Source organism: Dendrobates tinctorius, unplaced genomic scaffold, assembly GCF_039654945.1.
Source record: "Dendrobates tinctorius isolate UK_male_01 unplaced genomic scaffold, ASM3965494v1 ptg000022l, whole genome shotgun sequence".
NCBI classification, from domain to species: domain Eukaryota; kingdom Metazoa; phylum Chordata; class Amphibia; order Anura; family Dendrobatidae; genus Dendrobates; species Dendrobates tinctorius.
Window position 1 is genome coordinate 36,273,199 of NW_027361690.1, and position 26,605 is coordinate 36,299,803.

Genomic DNA, 26,605 nt, shown 5'->3' on the forward strand with positions numbered 1-26,605 from the left:
GGTGAGCCTGGGGAAAGGACGGAGCTTTGATTAGAATGTCGTCGAGGTAAGGAAAGAGGACGAGACCTCTGATCCTCAACAGGGCCATCATCTTTGTAAACACTCTGGGCGCTGTGGCGAGACCGAACAGCAGGGCGCCAAACTGGTAGTGGTCCTGATGAATAGCGAAACGCAGGAATTTCTGATGCCCGGGAAAAATAGGGACATGCAGATAGGCATCCTGAATGTCTATTGAGCACATGAATTCCTGCGCCTCCATGGAAGCGATTACTGAACGAAGGGACTCCATCCTGAAATGTCGCAGGCGGACCCTTTTGTTCAGTAGTTTGAGGTCCAGAATAGGCCGAACTGCGCCGCCTTTTTTCGGCACTACAAACAAGTTTGAGTAAAACCCTGTGAATCGTTCTGTTTCGTGAACAGGCACAATCACCCCGAAGCGGAGGAGGGAGGCGATGGATGCAAAGAAACCCGGAACTATTGCGGGGTCTTTTGGAGGTCAGGACTCGAAGAAGCGATCCCGGGGCCGAGATACGAACTCTATCTTGTATCCTGAGGATACAACTTCCCTGACCCACGCATCTTCCACCGAGGCAAGCCAGACGTCCCTGAAAAAAAAAGGAGTCGGCCGCCCAGTTGGGAAGGTGCCTCGGAACTTTGTTGATAGTCATGCCGATAGTTCTGGACCTGGAGGATCTGCCCTGGGAGGAGTGAGATCACCAGGAGGGAGTGGGCCTAAAGGAGACCTTCTTCCTATCCTGGCGTGCTTGCGGCCTTTGCTGGTTGGAAAAAGGTTCTGCCGTAGCGAGGCGGCGGAAAGGCCGAAAGGGCCGAAACTGACGCCCTGGAGGGGGTCTACGAGGTTTGGACTGAGGGAGAAGAGAGCTTGTGCCCCCAGTGGCGTCCTTAATAATCTGGTCCAGCTGGGATCCGAAGAGACGAAGGCTCCTTGAAAAGGCAGATTGGTAAGGGACTTTTTTTATGACAAATCCGCCTGCCAAGCCTTGAGCCAAATAGTACGCCGAATTGCAACTACGTTGCTGGACGCTTGAGTTGCGCAAGACTCGGCATCTAAGGAGACAGAAACTAAATATTCCCCTGCATGTGAGATCTGGTTGGCTAGCTCGGCCAGACATTCTGGTTGGGCTCCATCAAGAATGCCTTGGCGAAGATCCTCCGCCCAAGTAGCTATGGCTTTTGCCACCCAAGTGGAAGCAAAGGCCGGGCTTAGCACCGTTGCAGCTGCTTCGAATGCTGACTTTGCTAAGGATTCTATGATCCTGTCGTTAGAATCCTTCACAGACACCACACCTGAAATCGGAAGGACCGTGTTGTTAGATAGTCTGGACACAGGAGCGTCTGCAGAGGGGGAAGCCGACCAGTTGTCGGTGAGCTGTTGAGAAAACGGATATAGCACGCCGAGACGTTTCCCTCTTTGAAAGCGTCTAGTCGGATTTTCTTTTTTCCTAGTAAGGAGCTTGCCAAACTCAGAGTGAGAAGAGAAGACTCTGGAAGGTGCTTCTGCCCGCCTGAACGAAACCTCCTGATCTGAGGGTTTCGCAGGGGAGTCTGTGATCTCGAAGGTGTGGTTAATCGCTGCAATGAGGTTCTGTACCGTAACCTTCATGTCCGCGGCATGGTCCGAATCCAGTTCTAAAATATCTTCGGATGGCGCATCCGAGAAGGCCTCGCCTAACTCAGGTGAGGAGGCACGGGAAGGAGACTTCTGGGAAGGACTATGTGGTGAGATGGGGCGAGGGGAGGATTCCGGCCGGAAATCCTGCCTGGGTCTTTTGCGGCTCATGCTGGCTGGCTCAGATGGAGCGTCTTGTGACCTGCTGGATCCTGCAGAAGTGTCCAGGGGCAACTTTTCAAGAACAGCCACTAGGGACTGAGACACCCTGGTGGGATCCGCCACTGATTGTGATAGAGAAGAAGCCAACCCAGGAAAGGGGGATTCACTCTCACGTGGGGCAGTAGGGGCTCTTGGGCGGTGGGCTGAATGGGATTGCTGCAGTTGAGGCAGAGGGGAGTTGACTGACCTGAGGGAAGTTTGCGATTGCAAGAAGAACATGCAAAGAACTTGACCAAAGTGCCAGTGGAGGAAGCAGGGGGGACGACCCCGATCAGACTTCGAGTTAGACATAATGAGGGACAGACACTGAAGGGGTGCCGGAAGTTTGGGGGACAGGAGGCAGAGGAGGGTGTCGGTCTGCAGTAGCAGAGCTTACTCACGGTCCGGTGTCCTGAGATGCTTCCAGCAAGTGATGACGCACGGCCCGTCTAATCCTGCAGGGCCAGAGATATGAGAGACGGAGTCCGGCTGGCAGGCTTGTAAAATGGCGACAGCCTGAGAGGAGCCGGATAAAAGCGCGCTTTTCTTGAGGACACAGGGAGGAGAAGGGCGGGGTTAACCGCAGTAAGACAGGCCGAGGATGCCTCCGCCCGCTGAGCGCCGCCTCCTGGGCGCAGAAGCTGAGGGAGATAGCTGTGGGCGGGCCAGGAACGGGCGGGAGAGAAGCCCACCTAAGGCAGGGGGGCGTGGCTGCAAAGCCGAACAAGGCCCGAACTGAAGCCGGGGCCTGTAGTAAATGCGGTGGCTGCCGGGCAGCGCGGAGGTAACGCTGCACTGTCGCGGCGAGCGTTCCTCAGGGATCCAGGCCTACAGCCCGGCTGCTGTGAAGAAATGAGATAAGTGCAGCCGGGGAGGGGGTCCAGGGAAAAAAGAGGCTGCTCAGAGGAGCCGTTGGGGGAGAAGCCACTTAGGGATCCCATACTTACCCTGTCACTGCCCGGGTAAAGATCCTGTCTTCTGAGGGGAAACCTGCGGAGGAAAATGTTACCTCAACATCCAGAGAAGGATGTTCGCGTCTCTTCCAGACCGACAGGCTCTGGTGGGCGAGTGGGTGGGAGACGGGGGGCGAGGACTAGTTGGAACGCCTGACACGCATCCGTGCTCGGGCTCTTGGTCCTGCCGTGGAGAGCTATGAGGATATGCGGTGGCCGTACTCATAGTCTCTTTGCGGGACTACAGATGTGACCAATCACTCTGTATCCCTCTAGCGATCTTTGTACCTGAAAAGAAAAACGACGCACACTGAGGTAGATATGGGTCTAAAGGAAGACCCGTGTCCACCTCCTACTGACACTAAGCTAAACTGAGGAAATTTAGTGCCGGTCGGTGGGGTGTATACTGCGGAGGAGGAGCTAACCTTTTTCTGTGCATAGTGGCAGCCTCCTAGTGGCAGCAGCATACACCAGGGCTGTGGAGTCGGTAAGCCACAGTTGCGACTCCGACTCCTGGATTTTATCAGGCTCCGACTCCTTCATAAATGGCCAATTCATAACAACAAATTTACTGTTGTAAAATATTAAACATCGTGCTTATTCAGTTTCTCACCATCTTATAAGTAATCAGACCACTTAGAGCAAAAACTACATTTATTAGAATACAATTAGAATATAGCAAATACAGTTTAGAAAAGTTTATAAAAGTTAAGTAAATATGCAATAAACACTTTTATGCAGTTAATAAGAAGAAATCTATAAATTTGTCCTCAGAAAAAGTATTGCCTCTGTCAGATCCTCCTTCATGGATGCCCTCAAATCTGATCTAATTATTTTGAGAGCAGAGAACAACCTCTCTACACTAACTTGTGTTGGTGGCAAAGCAGTAACCACTCGGGCAACATCTCTGACAATGTCAGGATACAGAGGAATCGCTTGTTGCACTGTTATTTTTGATGAACGGTCAAATTTCTCAATTTCTTTTAGTGCACATGAAAAATTCTGCTGAAATGTACTGGCTGTGTTCCTTGATGGGGATGACTCTTCTTCTATGCGGGAACGCTTTGCACGGTCCTTGTGATCCAAATATTTTTCGAAATTAAATTCTTCATCAGTTGATGATGAGGGTGAAGATGTGGCAGGACGACCAAATTCTTCTTGTTCCTCCTGACTGTTCTGCAACCCTTTCATCCTTACTGCTATTTCAAACAGAGCTTCTTTTCCTTTACTTAGCTGTTGATCATCAAGAAGAATCCGATGCATTGGGTCTACATAAACAGCTGCCAAAAGAATGTTATTTTGTAATAGTAGCTCCTCTCTCCGTTTCATTGATGTAGCAATGCCACTTGCAATTAACCCTCCTCTTTGGGACAGGCGAAACATCAGGTTCCTCCACTCCTTTAAGAAAATACCTGGAGTTAAGTCCTCTGCTTGTAATTTTTTAGTCACTGTAAATGGGTGCTCTAGCAATTTTTCCAGCTCAGTCACCTGATTCCACTGACTTTCATTTAGCGTCAGTTGAGGGTTAGCCATGTCTACAAGAAAGGTCTTCAGTTCAACCAAGCGCTGAATCATTAAGTAAGTACTGTCCCATCGTGTGGCTTGATCAATAATTGCCCCTTTTCCAGCACGTCTCTTCAAAATTGAGTCAACCTTAGGGGTTCTGGCAACAGTAGCCAATTTTCTCACCTTGCCAATCAGTGCAGCAGCATGTCCTTCTTGCAGACTGTCTCTTATAGCCAGCTGTAGCGTATGCACAACACAGCGCATGTGATGAATGAAAGAACATATTGACACAGTTTCAACAAGATCATCTAAACTATCATGTTGCTGTTCATCTGAAGCAACTTCAGTTTGCTCCTCAGTTACAATACTGTGTTCCTCTATTTCAAACATTTCTGTGTCTGTGGACCCAGAATGTTCTTCTAGCTGCTGGTCACCATCATTACTCTCATTCATTAGCTTAATAGTACTTATCATATTTGAAGCATTGTCAGTTACGACAGAAAGAACTTGCTCTTTTTTAAGTTCATAGTCTTGCAGAACCTTTTCCACCAAGACCTGGAGAAACTCACTGGTGTGATGAGCTTTGGTGTCTTTTACTGCCAATGTCTTGATAACTATTTCATTTTTGTCACAAACAAATCGGACATTGATGGCAAAATAGTTCACTCTGTGACGTGTGCAGGCATCCATTTTAAGAAACAGAAAGCGTCCCTTGAGAGTTTTTTTAAGTTGTTCCTTTTGTTTAAAAGCTTCTTCGATTACTAATTTTCTAATACTCTCTCTCTCCAGAGAAACACCAAGCTTGCGGGCCATTTCCCCATTCAGACACATAAAAGCTGGTCGTGAAAATAATGAAATAGGCACACTATCCTTTACAACAAGCTCTATGATCTGTTTTTTAAATGTATCTACTGTCATTGTCACAGTAACTTTGTCACTGACAAAATATCTTGCAACTGATGGCTGCAAAGTTCTCTGCTCCTTTGTTTGGCTGGAAGAGCTGGGCACTGGTTCATTGGTTTGGATGCTGTCTTTCTCATCCACTGCTTTCAGTACTTCTGGATGAAAGCGCTGTAAATGTCTCTTTAGATTAGAAGCTCTGGTAGGAGCATTTTTATCTTTGCCTGAATATGCACTCATCTTGGCTTCACAGCATTTGTTTTCGTCTGGATCATTTGTCATACACTGACAGACATAATGTTTTCTATCTTGAGTGATGGTGAAATGTTCAAATACAGCTGATTTAATGTGATGCTTCTTTGACATTCTCAGGTTTTTAATTCTGCATTCACAATCCAAATGACAATTGTTTTTCCTAAAAACAATTGTACAAAATTATTGCCAGGTTGTACAACTGATATAGTGGTCAGTAATACTGTTATTATTCCTCATGTACTCACAGTTAACTGATGCAAAGTTTGTTGAAAGGATAATACTTCTTACAGTCTTCCTCTTCTGAGTAGCAGGCAGCTGTGAGATGCTTGGAAGACGCACACCTAGTATGATCTAGTCTAGAGGAGGAGCTTTACTACTAACAATTTGCAACACATTTTCACTTTCAGTTTCATACACTGTAAGTAGGGGGGTTGGGGCAGCATGATGTTAACCAAGTATAAGATTAGATAAGGGCAGTGGAGAACAGTGACACACAAGAAGTAAGAAATGTCTCTATCTCCAGCAGAACTGCTTATCACTGTTGTTCATAGTTTGATAGAACATATATATTTGAGTAACATTTATAAAATTCATATGAAAGTTCAATTATGAAATATTAATACATTTTTTTTAAAGCTGGAGTCGGAGTCGGTACATTTCTACCGACTCCAACCAAAACTAACTCCGACTCCACAGCCCTGGCATACACCCATGGTTTCTGTGTCCCCCAATGAAGCGATAGAGAAATCAGTGTTTAGTGAATTTATAAGTTCTGCCACAAATAAGCACTGCAAATGTCATTCACTAGTACATGGAGTAAATGCTGTTCCTATCATATTACACAGTATCTACAGCAAAGCAGAGTGTCATTAACATAATTGGCCAAAGAGAATATACGTCAGTCTGAACATACCCTTACACACAAGCACATGCATCCTTTCTGGTGGCTCCCATCAGACCCAAAACCTCTGATCAGTGCAATTGGGCTGTGAGTACAGGAGCCTTATTAAATTTAAATTGCAGGAGTGTGACACTAGCAGAATAAGCAAGATCAGGAACGACCAGAGAGGATGCACACATTGAATGGCAACGAGTCCATAATTTGCATAATTCACATGCTCACTTCCTTTATATAATTGACAAAAGCATATATTTTGAATGCCCTAACCTGGACATATGCGTCACAAACATAGTGAGATACCATATCTCCTTTTTTTTCCCCCTGCTCTGAATAGCTTTCTTTTTCCCTTTTTTTACACATAGGTGTCAGTCAGCGTTCATTGTTATTCTAGCCCTTCCCAGTCTTCACATGTGACATGCTACTTTGCATCCTATTGGAGCAGAGTAAGCTCCCATTCACAATGCACAACGCTACTTGTGATTGACATATGAAACCAGGCGCTTCCGGTCTTCTTCCGATAAGCGCGGACTTTTGTCCCGCCCCCAATCTACTTAAACTTGCTGGCAATGGCGCTCTGGGCTTTCAGACGAGCGGGGGAAACCGCGTCTAGCCCGGCACGCCGACACCTCTTTCCTACATGGTAAGCACCCGCAGGGACTCTGTTTATTTATTTTTCACATCGTGGTAATGCTCATTATACCGCTTATTATATCAGTGTGTTTTTTTGTTTTTTTTTTCTCCACAGTCTCACATGGACTCTTGTCCTCTATCGTGCCCCATAGCAACAGCCCAAACAGGTATCCTCATATGAAACACAACATAGGATGCTATTTGCTATAAAATATTCTCTACTTTGAATGTCTTGTACATTTTTTACAGGCCATTATCAACAATATCCTCAAATGGGATTTATATATACCCTTTTAGTATATATACTCACTTACCAGGTATATATTAAATTTCATGCATGCAACCTTGACCCGTTTTACACTGGTATTACATTAGTGTTTTTCTGTTTTGATACAGTACATTTCTTCAACTATCATAGGAGGCACAATATAGATTTATTTCTTAAGGCAGGTATGATCTCAACACCATCTTCCTCTATGGACACGACCACCAACAGGCACTTACTTAAAACACCTCACTTTATTTTAGATATCTATATGAATTCTTGATTTGATACCGGGTTATTTCATCTTGATAGCAGTCGGGTAGGTTTTCAGCCCTTTTTTTCCTTTTGCTCCTCCACTTCACTTTGTTCTCCGGACACAGTGTCACCATCAATGCTGTATAATATTACCATTATTTTGGATGGAATTGCATATTTGTATACAAAGTGTATAATTGATCCATCTGGTGAGGACATGTAATAATTTCTGTTTCTGTATATATTTTGTACTTTTTATAATAGACTGACGAAGGCCGATTGTGGGCCGAAACGTCTTTCTAGGACTGCATAAAAATATATAAAAAAATAAAAACTTCATGTGCAAAAGGATCATTCAGTTGAGTGCCAAGTTATTTTCATTATTCACTTCAAAGACCTTATTATACATTCTTGTATTTGTTGTTCTAACTTTTAATCAATTAAAAACCTAACACGGTGATTGCACCACTGGAAAGTGAACCCCATTGCTCATACAGCGAGGGAGATTCAATAACACATTAGGGGTGAACACGATTATTAAGCAGAGCACAGACCGGACACATTTTCAGCAACGTTCTGTTTAAAATCACTTAAAAAAAAAAATAAAAATCATGCTACGTGAATGGGAAAAAGCAGCATCAGCATGACATGGGGAGCTAGAGCCAATGCCATCTCTGCCTGCTGGAAGAACAGTGTTATTACCCGCTCTTCTATACTTTCCTAAATATACTGACCGATTATGTATGTAGTCAGGGATGATGAACTGTCATCTACATTATTTCTTGCTGATAAAAGCAGCCTAACTATCATCTGTAACTATGATAGGAGTTTGGCTCCCGGTGGTACAGTCCATGCAGTTTTGTAGTGTGGACAAGATGCCCTGCTTCAACACTTGCCATCTCGCCTCAGTGCCAACCGATATAAAAGCTCCATCACCAGGTCCAGATGAAATTTTTGAACCCCTCTCCATAATCTTTGAAAATTCTTGGAGAACAGGAGAAGTCCCAGAAGACTGGAAAAGAGCAAATGTTGTTCCTATCTTCAAAAAGGGAAAGAAGGTGGACCCAGGGAACTATAGGCCGGTGAGTTTGACTTCTATACCAGGAAAGATCTTTCAACAAATTATTAAACAACATGTATGTAAGTACCTGGACAAGAATAAGGTGATTAAACAGAGTCAGCATGGGTTTGTAACTAATAAGTCATGTCAGACTAACTTAATTTCCTTCTATGACAGAATCACTGATTGGGTGGATCAGGGAAATGCTGTAGCATTTGACAAAGTATCTCACACAATCCTTATTGAAAAAATGACTAAGTATGGAATGGACAAGGCAACTGTTAGGTGGATTCATAACTGGCTTAGTGATCGGACCCAAAGAGTGGTCGTAAATGGCTGCACATCCAGTTGGAAGAATGTCTCAAGTGGGGTACCACAGGGCTCTGTCATGGGCCCTGTATTGTTCAACGATTTAGATGAAGGAATTGAGGGTAAACTGATTAAATTTGCTGATGACACAAAGCTAGGAGGGATAGCTAATACTAGAGAAGAGAGAGAGAGGATTCAAAAAGATATAAATAAACTGGAGCAGTGGGCAGCAACTAATGGTTTTTAACAGTGAAAAATGCATTGTACTACATCTTGGCAATAAAAATGAAAAAAGCATATACAAAATGGGAGGAAAATGGCTAAGCAACAGCACATGTGAAAAAGACTTGGGTATACTAATTGATCACAGACTGAATATGAGTCAACAGTGTGATGCAGCAGCAAAAAAGGCAAATGCAATTCTAGGATGTATAAACAGAAGCATATAGTCTAGATCACGTGAAGTCATTATTGCCCTCTACTCCTCTTTGGTCAGACCTCATCTGGAATATTGTGTCCAGTTTTGGGCGCCACATTTTAAAAAAGACATCAACAAACTGGAGCAAGTTCAGAAAAGAGCGACCAGAATGGTGACCGGTCTGCAAACCCTATCTTATGAGCAATGGTTGCAGGATTTGGGAATGTTTAGCTTGCAGAAGAGAAGACTGAGAGGAGACTTAATAGCTGTCTACAAATATCTCAAGGGCTGTCACATTGTAGAAGGATCATCTTTATTCTCATTTGCACAAGGAAAGACTAGAAGCAATGGGATGAAACTGAATGGGAGGAGACACAGAGTAGATATTAGAAAAAACTTTTTGACAGAGTGATCAATGAGTGGAACAGGCTGCCATGAGAGGTGGGGAGTTCTCCTTCAATGGAAGTCTTCAAACAGAGACTGGACAGACATCTGTCTGGGATGATTTAGCGAATCCTGCTTTGAGCAGGGGGTTGGACAGATGGCCCAGGAGGTCCCTTCCAACTCTACAATTCTATGATTCTAAGTCCTCCATAGGATATCATTATCGATTTGACAACAAAGAAAAGGTTAATGCTAATGTCTTTTTCCCAGCCTTTATGACAAGCAGGCTGCTGGGGGAAATTCCAGAGTTCTGCAACCTGATAATGGATGTAATGCACAGTCAAGCAGGACAATTTAGAAACGAGCATGTGAGGTGGCAGATGTATGGGACAATCATTGAGACTGGCCATGTAGTATCCGTTGATGAACAAAGCACAGCAGAGAAGCTGCCAGAGGTGACGAAATTGTCCGTGTATGGCTGGGAATACCAATTGTGAAGGTGCCAAAATGAGCGATCATAAGTTTTCAACCTCCTTCCAATAGAGCAAGGAGGCTCATTGATGATCGTTTAGCAGGCAGTGAAACTGAACGACGTATCCCTCTGTATATCAATCAGTGTATATGTTGTAGTCTTCTGTCTGAGGTGGACATCAGGAGCCCTACTAAAGTTTACCTCTGAGATGGGCAAAAAAACAAAGGGTGGGGCTATGGTAATACATACTGGAAATGCACATGATATTGCCAGAGTATCTGAATGCTGAAGAAGTGCATACATACCTTTGTCGGTATCTTTAGCGTTATGCTGTTTTGCAGATGCTGCCCCTCCAGTCATTACAATTTCTGTCCACATTTCCAAAAAGTTTTCTTGCTGGTCTGACACCACAAGAAAGCGCAAACCATGAAAAGGATGCCTGGAGTCATGCCTGCAAAACCCCAAAGTAGTCAAATCAATTAAGCAATGGACTCAGAACTTAAGTCTGGAATCCACATGAAAACACACATTAATTTTTTACCATTCCAAGATCCTGTCCTCCTGAAGGCTGTATCCAGAAGGGAGAAGATAATTGTGGAAATTCTGCATCTCATTAGAATGACAGCTGTCTTGCACCCAGATGTGAGACACACAGGGGATCCCACTGGCAAGGCACAGGAAATACTTCTGGGTTCGGCAGTGCTGGTTCGCAATTAGCAAACATTTTGTCCCCGTTTTACTCTATAGGGAAAATGAATACAAAGATACAATATTTGACCCTATGGCTTCTCAGGCTTTTTTTACTTGGTAAAAAAAATGGTGATGGCTGACCTAACTTGGAGCCAGTGTGAAAATTGATCTATAACACAAGAATCATATAATAAATATACAGCTACAGCTGCCAGTGATCAGGTTGGCAGTTTCAACTCTGCCACACGTTAGTAGTAAGAGGACTGGGGGCTTTTGTTCTAGTGAGCGGTGAGGGCCCAGTGCTCAGACAGGTCCCTTGTAATTTTACTGCACTGCCTTTCAGAGGGCCATGTGCTGTGCAGTTACTCTAATGATGGTAGTAAATTATTAACTGCTGAGCATAACACAGATCTACATTTAGGCTATGTGCCCACGATGCGATTTTTAAGCGTTTTTGCCGCGATTTTTGGCGCGAAAACGTTTAAAAATAGTGTACAGAACGCCCCCCATGCATTCCTATGGCATTCCACACATGCTGTGCTAATGCTGCGCTTTTTTCCGCGGCAGAAACGCATCGCGGAAAAAATCGCAGCATGCTCATTCTTTTGTGCGGAATCGCAAAGAATTGCCGCGATTCCGCACCCAAAGGAATGCATGAGAATCGCTTACTTCCCGCATGTGGCTATGCCCACCATGCGGGAAGTTAAGCGTCTCATGTGCGGTTGGTACCCACGGTGTGGAGGAGAGGAGACTGTCCTCCAGGCCCTGGGTACCATACCCCTGTAAAAAAAAGAATAAAAAATAAAAAATCGGGGTATATTTACCTTCCGACGTCCCGCGCTGCATTCCCGGCCTCAGCGTTCCCAGTAATGCCTTGCGGCAACGTCCTGTGATGAGGTAGTAGCGCGAGACCAACGTCATCACAGGTCTCGCAAGGCATTACTGGGAACGCTGTGGCCCGGGATGGCAGCGCGGGACGTCGGAAGGTAAATATACCCCGATTTTTTATTTTTTTATCATTTTTAACATTTTATCTTTTACTATTGATGCCGCATAGGCGGCCTCAATAGTAATAAGCTGGTCACACTTGTCAAACACTATGTTTGATGAGTGTGACCAACCTGTCAATCACTTTCCAAGCGATGCTTCAAATCGCTTGGAAAGTGCTTGAGAAAATCGCGGCAAAATCGCGAACAGAACCGCGGTAAAATCACGGTGAAATCGCGCAGGAAAAACCCCGCGATTTCTGGGAAGGAGTCCGGTTTTTAGTGTGCGTTTTAAAACGCTACGTGGGCCCATAGCCTAAGTAACATTCATTACTGTAAGACAGAAAACATGGTGTTGCCTATCCTCACACTAAACATGTTGTACTTACCAGTGCTTCACTGAAACTAGCCAAGATTTCACCCCCCCCGGCCCGGATCTGTGCCTCTGTGTACTGGCGGTTATAAGGTGTGCTCTCCACGTATTCTGCAATAAGATGACATGTAAATCATTGCCAGGTTACCTAATCTAGGAAATAACATTGTCCTCTCATGGAGATAAATGGAAAAGTACCCCGTGATTTCTACCACCATAGTGCTTACCATCTTCCTCTTCACTGCTGATGGAGGGGATTTCCATTGATATCAAGCGATTGCTGATCTTATCACTGGATGTGGCATTTGTCAGTAGGACTGAATAGCCCATGAATAGCAACTTGTTCTGGGGTAGCGGTCCATGCGACTCCTCAATGGCTGTCTGATCACTGGTATCTCCACTTTCAATGGGGCTCATAAATTCTCCTTTTGCACCACCTTTTAGAACACAAATACAAATCAGTATGAAGACCTAGTACAATACTGGCTGTAAATGATAATTACATACCTGCAGCACAATACACTGCACATATTTCTCCTACGCCTCACTGGGGGACACAGAGACCGTGGGTGTTATGCTTTCCTGCCACTAGGAGGACACTAAGTAAACCAGAAAAAGTTAACTCCTCCCCTGCAGCATACACCCTCTCCCTGGACGAGATCTCATCAGTTCTTGCTTAGTGTCTGTAGGAGGCACTTGGGTCTGGTTTCAGACCCCATTGTTTTTAATTTTATTTTTGAATTTTCTGTAAATTTTTATTTTTTTAATTAACGGAGTGAAGGGGGCGACGGTTCGTTTCTACGGCCCGCTCTCCCCCGAACCAACAGGCAAGCACGTGGAGTAACCCTTCACGTACACTTTCCTGCGACGAAAGGAGCTGATTTCTTACTGATTACGGATTCGAGGGTGAGCGCAGGAGACCCGTTATGGAGAAGATCGTACAGCGCTATCTTCAGCCCTGAGTCAGCCCCATAGCTCTCAGTCCCCCTCCCCATAGGGAGGACCGATTGAGCATACCTCTTTAAAGCTCTCCGTCCCCCTGCCCAGAGGGAGGACCGATTGAGCATCCCCCTTCAAGAACTCCTCCGGCGCTGCTACATCAGCCCAGGATGAGAAGATTGGACTCGGCGCTGAGTGAGCACTGGAGTGGAGGTACAGGGTCGGGTCCTGCCCCCTGGAGAAGAGCTGACTTGGTGGCACACCGGCGCCTTCATGCCCCCCCCCCCCCACGCCCCACGCGTTCAGCGTTCTCGGGTGGCCCGAGAAATTTAGTCCCCCGGCCTTTTCCGGCCTGCTAGGCCGCAATTTCCATAGTGCCGCCCCGCCCCCGGCTTTTCAGGCCGCAGTTTGCATAGCGCCGCCCGCGCTATTATCGCTGCCCCTCCTCTTGGAGCCTCTCATTACTGGCAAGATGCACAATTGTAATCTCGGGGGCCATCTCCTTTTACCTCAGAGCTGTGAGGTGACCTCTCAGGCGGATACCAGGTGACACTACAACAGCTATTCCTCCCGGGGGACACAGTACAGGACCAGGTAAGCTGCATCTGACCTCAGACTAAGGCTTAACCCTTTCCCGGCACATTCTCTGCTGCTGCAGTCAGACTCTGCCGTTAACCCTTTCCGGAGCGCTATATCTTAATCTAAGGAAACTAAGCAGGCTGCTAAGAAGCACACTACGTTCTATGCCGTGTGTACCACTTGCTAATCTACTCTGCCCAGCGCCAGATTAATCCGTTATGCATGGACTGCGACACGGCCTGCACCCAAACGCCTCTCGCCGCCGCTGCTGCGGGTCTTCCTGCGCTTAGTCCCCCTGAGTGGGCTGCGTCCCTGTCACGGTCGGTGGAGTCACGGACTCAGGCTAGACTCTCTCCGGGAAGCCTCTTTAAGTCAGAGGGCGTCTACGGGGGGAACCGTCCACCAGCAGGGGCCGTACTTGTTCAAGGGACAGTCAAGCGAGAAAGCGGACCCATGACACGTCCCCCAGTCACGCTCGTGCTTCAGCACCAGCGAGCTCTGTTTCTCACTCTCACAATGGTGACAGCGAGTACGACTCTGAATTGGAATCTGACGCGTCAGCTCTCCAGAATCCTCCAACTGACCAAGAGTCGCTTGATTCACTTATAGAATCCGCTAACAGGATTCTGGAGTTGAAGGAGGAAAATACTCCTCCTCCAGCACACGCTTTTTCGTTTAAGAGGACCAAGCGTGTACGCAAATTATTTACCAGCCACTCTGATTTTAAGGACATTGTCCAGAAACATAGGGATCGACCACAAGAGGTTCACAGGGCAAAAGTCTATTCAGGCTAAATACCCTTTTGACCCAGACCTAATGAAAGATTGGTTGCAGTCCCCGTCTGTGGACCTCCTGTATCGAGGCTGGCTTCTAAGACGCTCATATCCGCGTCGGAAGGTTCCTCAGTCAGAAACCCCTCCGATCGTCAAATTGATTATCTCGCCCGCTCAGTTTTTGAAGCTTCAGGAGCGGTGCTTTTTTCCATCGTTTGCAGCGATTTGGGTCTCTAAGGCTATGGCCGCTTGGACAGGGGTCTTAATCACTGCTCTTCAGGGTAGCAATCTCCCTCTGGAGGCTACCAACGTCGCCAGGCTGATAGTTCATGCAGTAGACTTTGTAGTTGATGCCTGTTTTGATGCCGCCAATGGTGCTGCTCAAATTGCCGCTAATGCAATCTCCATTAGAAGAGCTCTTTGGCTCCGTGACTGGCGAGCGGACGCCATGTCTAAAAGATCGCTAACTTATCTACCTTATCAGTCTGGTCGCCACTTTGGGGAGAAGCTGGACCAGCTCATCTCTGATTCTACCGGGGGGGAAAAAGTAATTTCCTTCCTCAGCAAAGGGCTGTTCGGCCGTTTCGGATCCAACAGCCGACGCGATTTCTTTTTCGAAATAACTCCGGTTGGTCCTCCTCTACCTTCTCTTCCGACTCTAGTCAGCCCCCGCACGGAGACAGAGGCACCCAGGTCTCATACAGACCTAAATCGCTCTTGGAAGGGGCATCCGGTTCTCGAAGACCCCGATTCCACAAATCTTCTACGCAATGACTTGTTGCGGTATCCGGCGGACAATGGCAGAGTAGGAGGTCGTCTTCTTTCATTCAGTCACACCTGGCTCACAGTCGTCCACGACAAGTGGGTCAGGGAACTGGTGTCCTCCGGATACAAGATAGAATTCTCCTCTCCTCCGTCACACGTTTCTTCCCATCCCCCCCCCCCAAAAGGAAGACAACAGCCTTCCTTCGGGCTGTTCAGGCACTGCAAAAGGACGGAGTTGTAATTCCGGTCCCTCAGGACGAACGGTTCAGAGGTTTTTATTCAAACTTTTTTGTGGTTCCAAAGAAGGACGGGACGATGCGGCCCATACTGGACCTCAAACTGTTAAATCAGTTTGTCAAGGTACGGCGGTTCCGAATGGAATCTCCGATCAGTTGTCGCTTCCATGGGAAAAGGAGAGTTCCTAGCATCCATCGACATCAAGGACGCTTACCTTCACATTCCGATCTGCCCGTCCCACCAGCAGTTCCTACGTTTTGCAATTCACGAGGAACACTTTCAGTTCGTTGCCTTGCCCTTCGGACTCGCCACCGCCCCCAGGGTCTTTACCAAGGTCATGGCGGCTGTCATGGCCATTCTTCACTCTCGGGGAGTGATAGTGTTACCGTATCTGGACGACCTGCTCATCAAGGGCCCGTCCTTTCCAGCATGTGAGGAATCCGTAAATATAGCAATTAATACACTTTCTCGCCTGGGCTGGAAGATAAACTTCGAAAAGTCCTTCCCAAAGCCGGCTCAACAGATTTCCTTTTTGGGAATGATCTTTGACACTTCCCGCGGGTTGGTCATTCTCCCTCCAGAGAAGACCCGAGCCTTACAAGCAGCGCGGTCTCTTTCTCAACCAGTTTCTCACTCCATTTGTTTCACCATGAGAATTCTCGGACAGATGGTGGCAGCGATGGAGGCTGTCCCGTTCGCCCAGTTCCATCACCGTCCCTTGCAACATCAACATATGATTCTGTTAGCCTGGGACAAGAACCCGTTCTCCCTGGACCGTCGGTTCCTCCTGTCTCTGCGGGTCAGACAAGCCCTCAAGTGGTGGACTCTGAAATCCTCCCTGACTCAAGGGAAGTCCTTTCTCCCAGTACAATGGTTGGTTGGTAGTAACCACCAACGCAAGTCTTTTGGGCTGGGGTGCGGTTTTTCGTCACCACACGGCACAGGGTCGGTGGTCTCCTCAAGAGTCTTGTCTCCCCATCAACATCCTACAGATTCGAGCGATCAGATTAGCCCTACTGAGTTTTCACCATCTCCTTGCAGGCCACGCCATAAGGATCCAATCCGACAACGCCACGGGTGTGGTGTATATCAACCGCCAGGGGGGAACTCAAAGCAGGACGGCCATGCACGAAGTGAGTCACATCCTCCATTGGGCTGAAACCAATCATTCGCCCATCTCGGCAGTCCACATCGCTGGGGGACTCTGGATGTGGATCTCATGGCTTCGAGATTAAACAAGGTTCCTCAATTCATCGCCCGATCACGCGATCCACGCGCCATCGGTGCGGACGCCCTAGTTCTGCCGTGGCACCGGTTCCGGCTCCCGTACAGCTTTCCACCTCTTCCCTTGCTTCCAAGGGTCATCAAAAAGATCAGATCGGAAAGAGTACCAGTGATTATTGACGTGCCAGATTGGCCGCGCCGCGCTTGGTACGCAGAACTGATTCAACTAGTCGCCGACGTTCCCTGGCATCTTCCAGATTGTCCGGATCTGCTCTCTCAGGGTCCGATTTACCACCAGAACTCCGGGGCCCTGTCTTTGACGGCGTGGCCATTGAATCCTGGATTTTAACAAAGGCTGGGTTTTCTCACGACGCGATTTCCACAATGATAAGTGCTAGGAAGCCTGTGTCCATGCGCATCTATCACCGCACCCAGAAAACCTTTTTCTCGTGGTGCAAGGATCGTGGCGGATCCCCTATGACGTTCTCCATTCCTACTATATTGGAATTCCTTCAATTCGGACTAAACTCGGGCCTCGCACTTAGTTCGCTCAAAGGCCAGATCTCAGCCTTGTCAGTGTTATTCCAACGTAGACTTGCCAACCAACCTCAAGTCAGGACATTCCTTCAGGGAGATGCCTATGTGGCGGCTCCTTATAGACGACCATTGGAACCTTGGGACCTTATCCTGGTTCTTGGGGCCCTACAGGAGGCTCCCTTTGAACCCCTCAACGACATTCCACTGACTGTTCTCTCTTGGAAGGTGGTCTTTCTAGCAATTACGTCAATCCGACGTGTTTCAGAACGGGCGGCTCTATCCTGCCGCCCTCCGTTCCTGAATTTTCATCAGGACGAGCAAGTCCTCAGGACGTCTTCATCCTTCCTGCCCAAGGTCGTATCCTCTTTCCACCTCAATGAGGAAATTGTTTTGCCTTCTTTTTGTCCGGCACCAGTCCATCGTACTGAGAAAGCCCTCCACACTCTGGATGTGGTTAGGGCTCTGAGATGGTACATCTTGCGGACAGCTCCCTTCCGCAAGTCAAATGCCCTGTTCATACTTCCAGAAGGGCATAAGAAGGGTCTAGCCGCTTCAAAAGCAACGCTATCCAGGTGGATCCGCCTCACGATTCAGGAATCCTATCGTGTCAGGAACGCGCCTGTCTCAGCAGGGATTACGGCACATTCTACCCGCTCAGTGGGCGCCTCTTGGGCCATTCAGCACCAGGCCTCGGCAGTACAGGTCTGCAAAGCTGCGACTTGGTCCAGTCTGCATACCTTTACAAAGCATTACCTAGTTCATTCTCAGGCCTCTGCGGATGCAGCTCTCCGAAGACGCATCCTGCAAGCGGCAGTACCTCAGAGTTCAATCAGTGGTACATGGGGTATTAGCAGATGTATGCTCCCCACCCAGGGACTGCTTTAGGACGTCCCACGGTCTCTGTCCTCCAATGAGGCGTAGGAGAAATAGGGATTTTTGTGTACTCACCATAAAATCCTTTTCTCCGAGCCATTCATTGGGGGACACAGCACCCACCCTGTTTAGCATCTTTATGTTGTGACATAGTTCTAGTTATTGTTCAACTGTTTAAGTTCCTACTGCTTTTTCACCGAACTGTGAAAAGAAAAGGGGGAGACAGGGCGCTTCCAATGCGTAGGTCTGTATGGAAAGTAGACGAGTGCACAGCAAGTGTTAGGCTCACCTGATAGGGTTGTGAGAGTCACAACACCTATAATCGCATAAAACAGCTGCAGCAGTCTGCACGAGGTCCAAGGACTTGGTACAAAGAGAAGGCTGGTAAGTGCAATAAGAGACTGCGCTGCTGTGGTAGAATTCAAGATATCTTGAATTCTACCACAGCAGCGCAGTCTCTTATTGCACTACCAGCCTTCTCTTTTCACCGAACTGATAAGATCTCATCCTGCGAGAGGGTGTATGCTGCAGGGGAGGAGTTAACTTCTTCTGGTTTACTTAGTGTTCTCCTAGTGGCAGGAAAGCATAACACCCACGGTCACTGTGTCCCCCAATGAATGGCTCGGAGAAAAGGACTTTACGGTGAGTAAACAAAAATCCCTATATTGGGCACCAGCATAAAAGGAGTTAGACAACTTTTTATGTAGTTTATAAAAAACAAATCACACGACAGTTGCAAATGTAAAAGTAAAGATAAAGCTTGCTTTGTCTCCCCCAAAGAAATCTCCAACTGACACTTCAGAATTGCTCACGGCCTTAGTTTACAAGTGTCTAGCATGTGACAGCTGCAGCCAATCATTGGCCACAGAGGTCACCTGCTTCTATATTGGCATCACCATTTAATGATAGGAACCATGATGCCATAGTACGGCACAGGACTGCAGATGGCACATCGTATGCAGCGGGCACATGGTAAACACTTGCAATCAAAGTTCTACAGAACTGAAAGCTCGTCAGTGTCAGATCTGTGGAGAAAAGAAGAGTTGAGAAGTGTTTTATCTTAATACCTTTGCAGTTTAAAAAAAAAAAAAGTTGGAGAGCCCGTTAATATTCTATAGGATCAACCTTAAACTGTATTACTGCTGATAAAGAACATTATAAGGTCGTACTTCCCATCTAGATGCCATGTGTCTGTACCATATGACTAGGATTATAAAACCAATGCAACATCATAGAAAGTTAACATTAAAGGTAATGCCGATTGTGCAATCCCCTTGAAACTGTCAGTAGAATTAGGAGTAGAAAAGATCCACATAGATGGCAGGTAGCAAACGACAGTGTGAGACAAAGAGCAAGATATAGGATTAGATATAGAAAATCAATGTACCCCAATGAACGGACAACCATGTAAGAGAAAGGCTGGGTCTAGCACAAAGAAACCCCAAAGCTTAGGCACCTCCTCTATGATGCCCATAAGAAAACAACTCTGTTAAACTGAATGAATGTCATTTCCAAACAAATCCTTCAGAACAAACTAAGGCGTTCTTACCAGACTTCACTACAACGGATTTGCGTCCACGTTTAGCTGGAGATTTTTCATCATCTGCACTGATCAATTTCCGTTTACCAGAGAGTGGACCCAGGGAGCTGCGAGGAGACTCAAATCCTTTCCGAGTAGGTGTACTTGTGCTAGACGAAATTGATGTGGTGATGGTACTCGACACACTTAAATTACTTCTCCGTTTCCGCTTCCCTTCCACAAGATTATCTGAAAAAGATGCCAAACTATCACACAAATTGAATATAATGGTAAACTACTCTAAAAATCTGCATAAAATAAAGGCAGATGTAATCTGCAAATAAACATTTATATTCATGTACAGAAGTAAAAGTACAAGTGCACCGCTGACCAGACCTGGTCTGGACAATGCCAATGCCACTTTGCCCTAATCAGTTGGGGTCTTTGGGGCCAGGCTCCAGCCAGGTTCTTTTTCAGATATATGTGCAATACATGTCCACTACTTTTACATTGATAATCGTGTGTCCAGATGGAAATGGTGTACAAAGCGGACAGCACAGCTCCATACACGGCTTAGTCACCGCTGCCGAGAACTGCAGATCAGCTCTTCTTCAATATGTCTGGTTGCCATCAAGATGCATTTACACAGCAGATTTCTTGCAATAAGCTATGTGAATGAACATAACGTACATTCATTTTAGCTGGGTTTTTCTGCATCAAGAGCATGGATCTGTGTAAGCCCCTTTCACATAATGTAATCGTGGCAAAAATTTCTGACCCGTATGATTTCATCCAAAGACATTTGTGGAAGGATTGGTCTACAGACACCTGGGATTTGTCCAGCACAGGTCTTACGGCACATACAATAACCAGAAAAATATATTTGAAGTTTTTAGATTTCTATATAAAATTTTTAGAGCATTTAGAAGTCAAAAGGAAATACATACCAAGACTTATGTCCGATCCCTTTGTTAATGGTGTTGAAGGTTCATAAGGACCAAGCCCAAACTGTTCACGCAGCTTATTTCCTTGGTCTAGGGAAAGTATGACTGCCATCCTTTTGTACCATTTCCTCTGACCTTCCTTTTCAATACAGTAATACAGTTCTCCTGAATCTCTCTTGTGCGCCTTTACCACTCCTGAAAAACAAGCACCAAATCAATTACATTAATATTCACTTACATAGTGACCTTAAAAATGGGCCATAAATTCGGGTCCTTGGCGTTTTCTTCCCATTATAATAATTAAAGGGGTTATCAGATACAGAAAAATGCCTTACATCGCCCCAGCACAGAACTCTGAAGGTCCTCACCGACTCCGGTAGTGATACGTGCTTCATTTGGAAATCAAAAGGATTTCTATAGCTTTGGATCGTCTGCGCCGAAGCAGTTGTCCGACTTCCAAGCAGAGCAAGCGTCGCTTCCGGAGCCAGTGCACACCCATCTATTCTGGGTCTGAGGGGCTGGAAGGGGAGTATGTCACCCATTATTATTTAACTTGTATTCTTGCCATAAATTCTACATTGGACATCCTATTTAAGCAAATTGAGCAACATGACATAAGCAGGAAGGAGTAGACAAGTGTATGTTATGAAGAACACTGTACTTCCATATGACGTATGCCACTGGACAGTGCCCATACACTCCCTGGTGCTTACAACAGATAGTGAGAATTCAGGCATACAGCAAGGAAAGACATGGTAGACCGTCCCCACCAGATTTAGCCAAATGACAATAAGAGGCCTCCTAGTTTCTTCCTCTAAATAAACACAATCTGTATAACATTAAAACTGGAATACATACCTGCACTAAAATATTCATCCTCAGAGAGGGCCGTCACTTCTGTATCCAAAGGAATTGGGTCACACAGCAGAATGTCTTTTCCTAGAACATCACATTCATATCCATCATCAAATAGCAGCTTGTATTTCCCTCCTCCCACATCTCGGGTAATTGTACCCGAATAAAAATAGCCGTTGGAGGACCATTTGGCAACCACCCTAAGCCCCACAAAACTATTGCCACTTGTGGAGTCCGAGCTTTCATTTCTTGATGGAGTTTGATATGGGATTTCAGGAGAGTCACTGCGTCGCATTACGGGTGTCCCAGGGCTTGATTTGTCACGGGCTTCTGGATGACTAATTTCTATGCGGGTAAACGGTTCTTCATCGGGAATCGCAGCAGCAGTGGAGTCTTCCCCATGTGTATTAGCTGCTGGACCGCTATCCCTGAAATTGAGAAAAACAATGTACAACAATCCACACACAGCGTTTAGATTTTTTTACCTGGTGCTACTTGCGGCACCACACATCAGACAGCCTGGTCGGTCAATCTAGACAATCCAGAATTAATAAATAGTAAAAAAGGCAGGTCTGATATGGCTGTAGCATGATGCATCTATATGTTACCATGATCAATAGTGCTATTTAATCATCCCCATGGTATTATTAGGTGGCAAAGAAAAACTAAACTCCCTAAAAAAAACAGGTTATTCAATCTTGTCTACCCCTTTTAGATTTAGGAAGTATTGCATGTTTCCTATTTATAGGGAAAGCAGCTGCAAGAACAGGTCCGGGCAGTGGGGCAGCAGCTGCGAGAACAGGTCTGGGCCCTGGAGCAGCAGCAGTGAGAGCAGGTTAGCCAGCCCATCATTGTATTACTAATGCATGGTTATCGACATTCTCACCGCTGGAATAGATCCCAGCCACAGCCTTGATGCCCAGACCGGTACTCACTGACTGCTGCATTCTGATCATTGTAAATAGCGGTGACAGCAGGTTCGGGCACCAGGGCTGCTGCCGTGACTTTTTCGAGTGGTGAAAACAGGTTGGTACTCTGGCATTAGTAGTACAATGGTAGACTTGCTGACCTGTTTTCACCGCCATTTACAGTCATTAGAGCTCACCAGTCAATTCATTACAGTTACTCTGCTTTCTCAGTGTAACGGCTGCCTCTGCAAAGCGCAGTTGCAGAGAGGATTGTCACCAGTTACTGCGTTCTGCATGTTCCACTTGTGTTCAGAAAGCAATATAGGCAGCGGTTACACCAAGATAGCAGAGCTCAGCTAATGTTCAGAGGGCAATTTGAGTAGTCCCACTTCTTCCCCATTAATAATAAAGAATTTTAAAAAATAAACATAGTTGGCATCAACGTATCCATAATAGTCAGGTCAAATGAAAAAAAAAAAATTAATTAAGCCCTAGAGTACATGCCACAAACCAAAAAATAATGAAAATGCCAGTATTTCCAGTGACGCCCACCTGCCTAAAAAAATGCAATAAACATAAGTACACAGAGTGACATCATTGTATAGGCACCAGGTGGGACATTCTGTTGCAGGCTCTAGAAGTTGGAACCAGGGCTGTGGAGTCGGTAAGCCACAGTTGCGACTCAGACTCCTGGATTTTATCAGGCTCCGACTCCGGCTCCGACTCCTTCATAAATGGCCAATTCATAACAACAAATTTACTGTTGTAAAATATTAAACATCGTGCTTATTCAGTTTCTCACCATCATATAAGTAATCAGACCACTTAGAGCAAAAACCACATTTATTAGAATACAATTAGAATATAGCAAATACAGTTTAGAAAAGTTTATAAACTGTAAGTAAATATGCAATAAACACTTTTATGCAGTTAATAAGAAGAAATCTATAAATTTGCCCTCAGAAAAAGTATTGCCTCTGTCAGATCCTCCTTCATGGATGCCCTCAAATCTGATCTAATTATTTTGAGAGCAGAGAACAACCTCTCTACACTAACTTGTGTTGGTGGCAAAGCAGTAACCACTCGGGCAACATCTCTGACAATGTCAGGATACAGAGGAATCGCTTGTTGCACTGTTATTTTTGATGAACGGTCAAATTTCTCAATTTCTTTTAGTGCACATGAAAAATTCTGCTGAAATGTACTGGCTGTGTTCCTTGATGGGGATGACTCTTCTTCTATGCGGGAACGCTTTGCACGGTCCTTGTGATCCAAATATTTTTCGAAATTAAATTCTTCATCAGTTGATGATGAGGGTGAAGATGTGGCAGGACGACCAAATTCTTCTTGTTCCTCCTGACTGTTCTGCAACCCTTTCATCCTTACTGCTATTTCAAACAGAGCTTCTTTTCCTTTACTTAGCTGTTGATCATCTAGAAGAATCCGATGCATTGGGTCTACATAAACAGCTGCCAAAAGAATGTTATTTTGTAATAGTAGCTCCTCTCTCCATTTCATTGATGTAAAAATGCCACTTGCAATTAACCCTCCTCTTTGGGACAGGCGAAACATCAGGTTCTTCCACTCCTTTAAGAAAATACCTGGAGTTAAGTCCTCTGCTTGTAATTTTTTAGTCACTGTAAATGGGTGCTCTAGCAATTTTTCCAGCTCAGTCACCTGATTCCACTGACTTTCATTTAGCGTCAGTTGAGGGTTAGCCATGCCTACAAGAAAGGTTTTCAGTTCAACCAAGCGCTGAATCATTAAGTAAGTACTGCCCCATCGTGTGGCTTGATCAATAATTGCCCCCTTTCCAGGACGTCTCTTCAAAATTGAGTCAACTTTAGGGGTTCTGGCAACAGTAGCCAATTTTCTCACCTTGCCAATCAGTGCAGCAGCATGTCCTTCTTGCAGACTGTCTCTTATAGCCAGCTGTAGCGTATGCACAACACAGCGCATGTGATGAATGAAAGAACATATTGACACAGTTTCAACAAGATCATCTAAACTATCATGTTGCTGTTCATCTGAAGCAACTTCAGTTTGCTCCTCAGTTACAATACTGTGTTCCTCTATTTCAAACATTTCTGTGTCTGTGGACCCAGAATGTTCTTCTAGCTGCTGGTCACCGTCATTACTCTCATTCATTAGCTTAAGAGTTCTTATCATATTTGAAGCATTGTCAGTTACGACAGAAAGAACTTGCTCTTTTTTAAGTTCATAGTCTTGCAGAACCTTTTCCACCAAGACCTGGAGAAACTCACTGGTGTGATGAGCTTTGGTGTCTTTTACTGCCAATGTCTTGGTAACTATTTCATTTTTGTCACAAACAAATCGGACATTGATGGCAAAATAGTTCACTCTGTGACGTGTGCAGGCATCCATTTTAAGAAACAGAAAGCGTCCCTTGAGAGTTTTTTTAAGTTGTTCCTTTTGTTTAAAAGCTTCTTCGATTACTAATTTTCTAATACTCTCTCTCTCCAGAGAAACACCAAGCTTGCGGGCCATTTCCCCATTCAGACACATAAAAGCTGGTCGTGAAAATAATGAAATAGGCACACTATCCTTTACAACAAGCTCTATGATCTGTTTTTTAAATGTATCTACTGTCATTGTCACAGTAACTTTGTCACTGACAAAATATCTTGCAACTGATGGCTGCAAAGTTCTCTGCTCCTTTGTTTGGTTGGAAGAGCTGGGCACTGGTTCATTGGTTTGGATGCAGTCTTTCTCATCCACTGCTTTCAGTACTTCTGGATGAAAGCGCTGTAAATGTCTCTTTAGATTAGAAGCTCTGGTAGGAGCATTTTTATCTTTGCCTGAATATGCACTCATCTTGGCTTCACAGCATTTGTTTTCGTCTGGATCATTTGTCATACATTGACAGACAATGTTTTCTATCTTGAGTGATGGTGAAATGTTCAAATACAGCTGATTTAATGTGATGCTTCTTTGACATTCTCAGGTTTTTAATTCTGCATTCACAATCCAAATGACAATTGTTTTTCCTAAAAACAATTGTACAAAATTATTGCCAGGTCGTACAACTGATATAGTGGTCAGTAATACTGTTATTATTCCTCATGTACTCACAGTTAACTGATGCAAAGTTTGTTGAAAGGATAATACTTCTTACAGTCTTCCTCTTCTGAGTAGCAGGCAGCTGTGAGATGCTTGGAAGACGCACACCTAGTATGATCTAGTCTAGAGGAGGAGCTTTACTACTAAGAATTTGCAACACATTTTCACTTTCAGTTTCATATATTGTAAGTAGGGGGGTTGGGGCAGCATGAGGTTAACCAAGTATAAGATTAGATAAGGGCAGTGGAGAACAGTGACACACAAGAAGTAAGAAATGTCTCTGTCTCCAGCAGAACTGCTTATCACTGTTGTTCATAGTTTGATAGAACATATATATTTGAGTAACATTTATAAAATTCATATGAAAGTTCAATTATGAAATATTAATACATTTTTTTAAAAGCTGGAGTCGGTACATTTCTACCGACTCCGACCAAAACTAACTCCGACTCCACGACTCCACAGCCCTGGTTGGAACTACCTAGTATTCTTGGTAACAATATTGTGTTATGGTAAGAAACAATAGTACATAGAAATATTTTACAAGCAAAATAAGAGACTTGACTACCTTGAGCCAGAGACTCGAAAAGGAGGACGTCCCCTCCTTCCTTTTCCTCGTGGTGTTAGTGGAGCTTTGGCCCCTGGTCTGTTTCCAAGTGGTGCATCTGCATCATCCTCACTCACTTGCATTCCCATTTGTCTACCTGGTCGTGGTGATGATCCTGACTGGTTGACCACTTTTCTAGGACTACAAAAAGGAAATAATGACCATTTATGCTATGGCTGTGTAATGAAGTTGGAATCCAAGAACTTTAAAAAAAAAAAAAAAAAAAATTGTCCCTGTACCAGACAACAAGTACCTTAGTTTTCCAACATTTCCTCGTCCACTTGGTATGGCGAAGTCTCCGGCATCTAGCTGGCCACTTTTTCCTTTGGCTGCAGCTGATCTTCCTCGGTCAGAACTACTACCACTAGTGCTCTGCCCAGCAGAAAGGCCACTGCTTGCTCCACTAGAGGTGCGCTGAAGACTTGAAGCTTTGGATGAGAAAGAACTAATATCTGCAAGATCTCCAGAAGTCAGAGAGGAGACAACTGTCCGGGAAGGAGACACTTCATTTTCATATTCATGACATTCTATTACCGGCTCCTCAGCCTCCTAGAAGAGGAAACAAAAAAATCAGAC

General features: G+C 45.4%; 1 protein-coding gene across 4 annotated transcripts in view; it reads right to left on the reverse strand.

Moving 5' to 3' along the window:
- TP53BP1 (tumor protein p53 binding protein 1) overlaps positions 1–26,605 on the reverse strand; it is a 182,896-nt gene that overhangs the window by 15,280 nt on the left and 141,011 nt on the right. For all 4 annotated transcript variants that reach the window (XM_073568586.1, XM_073568582.1, XM_073568584.1 and 1 more), the window contains exons 19-27: positions 26,283–26,578; positions 25,991–26,170; positions 21,437–21,861; positions 20,582–20,773; positions 19,665–19,883; positions 12,416–12,625; positions 12,205–12,299; positions 10,681–10,880; positions 10,445–10,590 (exon numbers count right to left, since the gene is read on the reverse strand). In XM_073568586.1, coding sequence (XP_073424687.1) covers positions 10,445–10,590; positions 10,681–10,880; positions 12,205–12,299; positions 12,416–12,625; positions 19,665–19,883; positions 20,582–20,773; positions 21,437–21,861; positions 25,991–26,170; positions 26,283–26,578 — 1,963 coding nt within the window. The remainder of the gene's footprint in view (positions 1–10,444; positions 10,591–10,680; positions 10,881–12,204; positions 12,300–12,415; positions 12,626–19,664; positions 19,884–20,581; positions 20,774–21,436; positions 21,862–25,990; positions 26,171–26,282; positions 26,579–26,605) is intronic.